This window comes from Piliocolobus tephrosceles, chromosome 16 (assembly GCF_002776525.5).
Source record: "Piliocolobus tephrosceles isolate RC106 chromosome 16, ASM277652v3, whole genome shotgun sequence".
NCBI lineage: Eukaryota > Metazoa > Chordata > Mammalia > Primates > Cercopithecidae > Piliocolobus > Piliocolobus tephrosceles.
The window spans coordinates 10,369,715-10,377,271 of NC_045449.1; the positions used below are offsets into that span (position 1 = coordinate 10,369,715).

The following is a 7,557-nucleotide window of genomic DNA, read 5'->3' on the forward strand; positions in this document are numbered from 1 at the left end:
TTAATATTAGAAAACTGAAACACACAGAGAGATGCAACTGAAATAGTAATTCAATAATAATTCAGATGTGGCTACTCTGGAAGTTAGGGATGGAGTAGACCCCTCTGTGACCAAGAGACTCACAAAGCGAGAGGAGTTGTCATTCCTCACAGTTTTGGCATTGCCAAAGGCCTCCAGTAGGGGATTGGCGCTGATGATTTGATCTTCCAGAGTACCCTGCAAAGGAAGGAGCAGTTCTCACATCTGGAACTCCAGATATCTGAGAGCCTTGACAGAGTCTTTGACTCTGGCTACCAGACCTACCTGCATTTTGCCAGATTCATCCTTCTTCTTCTCTCCAGTAACTGCAATTGTTGCAAAGTATTGGATGACACGCTTGGTATTCACAGTCTTTCCGGCACCAGATTCTCCGCTGTCAAATGGAAATCAGAGAAGAAATCAGAGAACTATGGCCTGCATTGTCAACATCTAAGACAATCCTTGCAAATCAGAGAAGAAAAAAAATCACATACGTGATCAGGATGGACTGGTTCTCTCGATCTGTGAATGAATACAAAGTCATCAGTTAAAAAATGCATATTTAATATGAAGATTATTGAATCAGTTCAGATCAAACACAGCTTGTTCTTTGTAACTTTTTGAAGATGTCAACTTTGGTTTTGGTTTTGTATTTATCCTCCAAAATAGCCATTTGCTTCTCACTGTAAAATTTGTGAAAATGGGAGCAAGGAATCATCTATTCCTTTTTGTATTTGTTAATTTTTAATTGTGGTAAGATACACATAACATAAAATTTACCATTAACCATTTTTAAGTGTAGAGATCACTGGCAGTAAATACATTCGTAAAGTTGTACAATCATCACCACACTTCATCTCCATAACTCTTTTCATCTTGTCAAACTGAAACTCTGTGTCCCTTAAACTCTTTACTCCCCATCTCCTACTCCTCCCGTTCCCTGGCACCCACCTTTCTACTTTCTGCCTCTGTGAATTTGACTACTCTAGGTACCTCATATAAGAGGAATCATAGAGTATTTGTCTTTTTTGTGACTGGCTTCTTTCACTCAGCATGATGCCCTCAAGATTCGTTCATATTTTAGCATATGTCTGAATTGCCTTCCTTTTAGAGGCAGGATATCTTCTTGCGTGTGTATGCCACATTTTGCGTATCTGTTCGTCTGTCGATGGATACTTGGGTTGCTTCCATGTTTTTGCTATTGTAAATAATGCTGCTATTAACATAGTTGTACAAATGTCTCTTCCAGACCCTGCTTCCAGTTCTTTTGGGTATATACTCAGAAGTGGAATTGCTAGATCATACTGTAATTCTATTTCTAATTTGTTGAGGAACTACCATACTGTTTCCGCAGTGGCCGAATCATTTTACATGATCACTAACAGTGTACAAGAGTTCTAATTTCTCCAGTTCTTGTCAAAACTTCTTATTTTCTGATTTTTTGATAGTAAACATCCTAATGAGTGTAAGGTACATATTTGATTAATTTTTAAAACATTTATTACAGAAAATTCAAACATATACAGAAGTAGAGACAATAATATAATGAATCTCCATGTGCCCATCATACAGATGCAACGGTTATTAACATTTGGCCAATTTTATATCATCTATACGCCATCCCAATCTCACTGAATTATTTTAAAGAAAATCCCAGACATCTTATAATATTATTTATAAATACTTCAATTAGAATTACAGAATTTTGAAGTCATAAAAGATCTTAGAAATTGCTTAGGCCAACCCTTACATTTGAGGGATAAAAAACTGAGACCGATAAAGGAGGAAGTGACTTTTCTAATACTAAGTACATAGCTAGTTAAGGTCAAAGATATCCTCCTGGCCTCTTCCCAGCTTTTGATGTCACTCATTTGACTTCTGGCAATACTAAATAAGGATGGGGTCTGGAATTGTGAATATTTGTGTTCATCTGCTTTTATTTTCCTTTTAATCTTATATGCATTTCTAAATAATAAAAACAAATGTCACTGATTATGTGACTGATACGTTGTATTTATATCAATTTGCTGATTTGTTAAATCTCTAATTCTATAGTGTTAGATTATAGATTTTAGAGAATTCTAAAACCTAAAAATCTATTCAGGGAAAATAGATACAAATCTGGATGTTATTTAGATGTAGATATAGACATAGACTTCAGAAAACTTTAGCCTTCTCTTCAGGGAAGTTGATGCAGATTTTGCATCCTAGTCAGATAGATTTGTTTTCTACTATAAGCAAAACCGTGGAAGATTATATCACGTCTAGTGGGAGCACAGATAAGAAAACAATGTTCGGGTCTCTTGGCAATGCTAAAATAACATTCACCAGCTCGAATGCTAGAGCGCTGCACCATTTTGTACTAAAATCATGTTTGGGAGCCATAAGTAACCTTCAGTTTGGAGCAGCCCCAAACCAAACCATTTGGAGCAGAGAGCTTGCTGGGTGGGAGGGCAGGGGTGGTGTACATAGCTGTGTAAATGCAGCTGCTGAGTATTAAAACCTCTGAAATGAGCCAGCGTTTGGATAATTTCTGGGAGGTAGTTAGCTTCTGTTGACAACCAAAGAACAGTTTACTGGCATAGAATCCTTGTAGAATCTGTTGGCCAATTTGTAATGGGAGACTCCTATTTTATCCCTTCCTCTTTTTTCTCCCCCTTGAAAAGACAATTTAAAAACAAGTGCAAAAAAACAAACCAAAAAGAAAGAAAAAACACCTTAGTTTCCAAAATTCCATGGAACAACAGGAAACTCAGGAATATAAACTATTTCCAAAGGCAGTGCATTTGGTGTATGAAGATAAAAGGTTTTAATGCTGTATTTGGGCTAATAATGCATATCAAAGCTGTTTATACCTTGATAAGGCAGGAATAACAGGCTTTGATACAATTTAAAAATTTTTCTCAGAAAAGATTTTTTCCTTTCATTTTAATAGGAAAGTGCTTCAAATCTTTGGGAAGAAAATCATAGCTTTCTTTACTCATGTTCTACCCTTAAAGGCTGGCAATATTAGCTGTGTCATTCAAAAATAAATGTAAGCATTCACAAAGTTTTCCAGCTGTGGCTGATAACTCTTTTCATTGATTGCTGTGAACCTGGGTATTTTTAAAAAGTCTATTTGAACAGTTTTTTTCTATCCAAATTGGAAAGTAAAAAAATATGGAAAACAATAAATATGTTTACAGTGGTCTAGTAATTGTTTCAGCTAGCCTTCCACTTAACTATCCGTGTTAGCTTGGGTAGGACAGTGAATTCAGTGAGCTTCACTTTGCTCATCTGTAAAATGGAGGTAGCTGCTGGGAAGAGCATAAGATGTCACGGCTGTGAAAGTTTTTTGAAGACAGTGAAGCCCCATGTGGCTAGAATGTATTATTATAATATAATGAGGCTCGGAAGAGGTCTGTCTGTTCCGCAAAGATTCTATTTACACATTTCTGTAAATAGATGCCTCTCTCACTCACCAGTCAGCATGAACTGATAGGCATTGTCAGAGATGGAGAAGATGTGGGGCGGGGCCTCCTGGCGCTTTTTGCCTCTGTAGGCAGCCACCACCTCTGGCTTGTACACCGGCAGCCACTTGTAGGGGTTGACGGTGACACAGAAGAGGCCTGAGTAGGTCTGTGAAGATCAGAACATTTATCATTTGGATCTTGTTTTTACTCAGAGAGAGACATGAAATAAAAAGTATTTACAGACACTCACGTAGATCATCCAGGCTGCGTAGCGCTCTTTGAGGTTGTACAGCACTCCAGGCTCGTGTAGGTGAGTCATCATGGCCATGTCCTCAATTTTGTCATATTTTGGAGGGTTCATAGGGAAGACTTGGTCTTCCCTGACAGTTAGAGTCTGGTGAGTAAGCAAGAAACCAGTTCGTTTTTGTCTGTTTGTTTGAGATAGAGATTTGCTCTTGTTGCCCAGGCTGGAGTGCAGTGGCGCAATCTCAGCTCACTGCAACTTCCGCCTTCCTGGTTCAAGCGATTCTCCTGCCTCAGCCTCCCAAGTAGCTGGGATTGCAAGCGCCCACCACCATGCCCAAATAGTAAAATTAGTATTACTAAAATACTAATTTTAGTATTTTTAGTAGAGACAGGGTTTTGCCATGTTGGCCAGGCTGGTCTCAAACTCCTGATCTCAGGTGATCCACCCACCTCAGCCTCCCAAAGTGCTAGGATTACAGTCATGTGCCACTGCCCCTGGCTGAGACCAATTTGTTTTGATAGTTGGAGGTAGGGTTTATGTTTGCCTGTATATTTTGGTGTAAAACTATAATCGCACATACTTCTCATTATTTTATTTAATGTCCTCTTAAAAAAGGCATGAAATATATTCATTTCAGAGCTTAAGTGTTAAGAAAACCTGTTTCCTGTGATGAGCTAGGACACTATCTTTTTAAAAGATTTTTTCCTCCCACATTCTCTTATCCCAGATTTATCACTTTGTATCCTTTTATTCTTATTTTAAGAGGCTAAATTTTTATTGTTTTTCTTTCATTCTTTAAGAAACTTTGTTTTCTGGAAGTAATGGGGATATTAATACATTATTTAACTAAGTAAATATTTAACTTCTGATAGAAGGAGCTTGTTTTCATTTCTCTCACGTTTGGAGATTCACACTAGGAAGTGGGGAATTGAAGAAGGGAGATAGTGAAGGCCATACATAGTGGGGTGAGGTCCTGTGCGAAGTTGGGAAGGGAAGACATGAAATTATTGCTGTGAATTCCTTTTGCCTTCCGCATCTGATGTCTCTACACTGACTAGAAGGGTGTTTGCATTGGCAACAGGCTTGGAGATTCCCAGGAAGTTAGGCTTCAACTTTTGAACCAAGAAATAAAATGGGGAGTATTTTCTCCCTGTTTTCACTTACTGCTCCACCTTCAGTCTTTACAGTTACTCTCCCTCCTTCTTTGCTCTGTATAGCACTCTTCACATAGGACTCCTTGGGCTCCGCCACAAAGACAGATGTTTTAGCATCAAACGACTTGTTTTGGGCCTCAATCCGCTCCTTTTCCGATTTTCGAAGATAGGGAGCAGCTTCGCCAAAAACAGCCATCTCAGCATCCGAGCTCGCACTCATGGCTGCGATTTATTCAGCAAAGGATTCTGCCTAGGGAGGAAAGAAACGGGAGAGAGAGAAATAAAAAGCAGAAGTCACAAATGTGAGTTAGGCTTTGAAATGAAAGACATGTTGAACATAGCCTGTGCTGTAACTGTTCCTCCAAACTGGCACTCCCCAGTGTTCTAACACAGTCTAAAGGACAAGTTTGGAGTCAGACTGTAATTTGAGATTTCATTTTTAGGACTGTGAGTTTCTTTTTCAGATCACATATCTTGATCCTCAGGGATAGGGTACCTACAACTGAATTAGAATGAAACCTCTGCAGCTAAAACTATTAATGGATTGTTTTGTAGCAACTGTCATTATTTAATTCCCTCTCCTCTTTCTGCATAGTGTTTGTCTATGCCATATGCCAGGACAATCACACAGTGAGAAAAGAAAGTTTGTCTTGTTCGAATGAAGGTTGATATTTTCAAAGCTATCAAAAAACCTTTGCCTTTTAAGATGACCGTTCTCTCTCCTAAAGCAAATAATTATTTTTAACATCTTTATGTTGATATTTGGTGGTGTATCTCTCAGTGGATTGTTAGAAGAACGTAATACATTCTAGTACTCCGAATTTTTTGTCATTTGGCTTGTTCCCAACAGACTTAGCATTGCCTTGATTCCAAAATCATTTTTGACATGAGAGATTTCAGCTGTCAGTTAACAGATCTAACAGAGGAATGAGAGCTTCAGCACAAAGGCCCTTCTTCCCACATAAATTCCATGGGGTTCTTTTCTTTCCACCCAGAAAACAGAGAAAAAAATTTAAGAGTACATCACATGCATGTAAGCCATTGTCTTCTGATTAATAGATAGGCCTCTGCTATGTGGACATGTTAGATTGGTTGAGTTTTTCCTTTATTTTCAATTAGTAAGTTACTTAGGGAAGGGCAGGATCCGTCTTAAATTAGTCATGGAATTTAGTCACGGTATTACACCCCATGGATGTAACACTTGAGACGTTTTCCGTAAATAATAATGTCTTTCTAACAACAAATAGTGAATCATCAAAGGTAGCTAAAATATAATGGTTTTAACAATGGTGTTTGTGTTTATATTTTTAGGTAAGAATCTTTCTGGGGTCTTCAAAAGTGTCTATAAAATGTCTTAAGTGTTCAATGCTTTGCCATAGAAGAAGACTGGCATGGACTAGTCTATTGCCGCTGGACAGTTCTAAGCACAGCTCAGAACTCCCTGTCAAAGCTAATTCTGTTCTAAACGGTCTTTTAATCTTAGAACTCAAATGAGGATAGTCTCTGAGAACAAGACATTATGAAAAAGTTATTTTCTAGCATTTATAAACACTCATTCAGAAACACTCTTTCCTGATATAACTGCAAAAACATGGAAATGGTGTATAATTAAGGATTGTTCACAGCTTCATTAGACTATATCCCCTCTGTCATCAATAAATTAATAAAGCCAAGTCTTACCTCTGGAGTTCCAGATGAAAATGCAATTTCACAAGTGTTCCACACTGTAAAACAACAAGCTTCTTGTTAGTGATGCTCCGAAATTCCAGTACTATAGTTACAGAATTGAAGTTTCCCTACCCTAAAGCTTGATTCTATGAAGATAGAAGTTAAGATGGAGAGAGCAGTTTAATGCTCACAAAAAGCTACTAGGTCAGCCCTTTTGCCCCACCTGGGGTTTTTGGAGTTCCAAGGCCCTCATCACTTACCTCTGGGTTCTTGGTGGAGATAAGGCACAAGGGTCAGTCCTGCTTATATAGGAACTAATGTGCTGATGCTGCAACTACCTCCTCTTTGTTAGGGCAAGACATTTGGCAACATAGTTTGTAGTGACATTTGTCATGTTTGGATATAATTAGAAGTATTCATATCATTTTGAGTATGCAAACCAATCTCCTATAAATAATTTGACAGAGACCAATCTGCCGGGAGAGAGTGCTTTCTAGTGTGCTGGGAAGGGAATCTTTGACAGTGCCTGATGGGGCCTCAGAGTAAGTTCTTAAGAGCTATATTCAATTTGGCAAACTCTTTCACGCACGCCTGTGGTAGCCAAATGATCAGATACCCGGGACACACGGCTGTCAGGGCCTTAAGCACGTTTCCTTATTTGTTACCACAGGAACCCCCCACTGCATTCCCTTGGGCCACTGCAGACACTCACTCTTGGAGTCCAGGCTTAGCAGAGATTCCACATTGAGTCTCCACCATTGGGCCAGTGCCCACTCATCTAACCTTGAAAAATATTATTAGTAGAAAATAATATGTGTTTATCACAGAAAAAAATACAGGTAAGTAAAAAAGTCTCTGTAATCTCTAATGCAGAAATAAGATAGAGGCATATAAGTGGGATCATATTATACATGCATATATAGTACATGTATGCCTTGTAATCTGCTTTAACAATTAACATATCATACCACTAATGTAATTTATACCCTATTATTTAAATAAATTATGATTTTTAAAA

The 7,557-nt window shown here is 38.2% G+C and overlaps 1 protein-coding gene across 3 annotated transcripts in view; it reads right to left on the bottom strand.

The window, feature by feature from the left end:
• Positions 1-6,820, bottom strand: part of MYH8 (myosin heavy chain 8) — a 32,135-nt gene extending 25,315 nt beyond the window's left edge. For 2 of the 3 annotated variants that reach the window (XM_023190844.2, XM_023190843.2), the window contains exons 1-6: positions 4,882-5,091; positions 3,721-3,864; positions 3,480-3,636; positions 513-540; positions 304-412; positions 124-216 (exon numbers count right to left, since the gene is read on the bottom strand). In XM_023190844.2, coding sequence (XP_023046612.2) covers positions 124-216; positions 304-412; positions 513-540; positions 3,480-3,636; positions 3,721-3,864; positions 4,882-5,091 — 741 coding nt within the window. Of the gene's footprint in view, positions 1-123; positions 217-303; positions 413-512; positions 541-3,479; positions 3,637-3,720; positions 3,865-4,881; positions 5,122-6,551; positions 6,596-6,799 lie in introns of those variants that run through there. The other variant, XM_023190846.3, reaches the window with a different exon arrangement.
• Between the last annotated feature and the right edge of the window lie 737 nt (positions 6,821-7,557).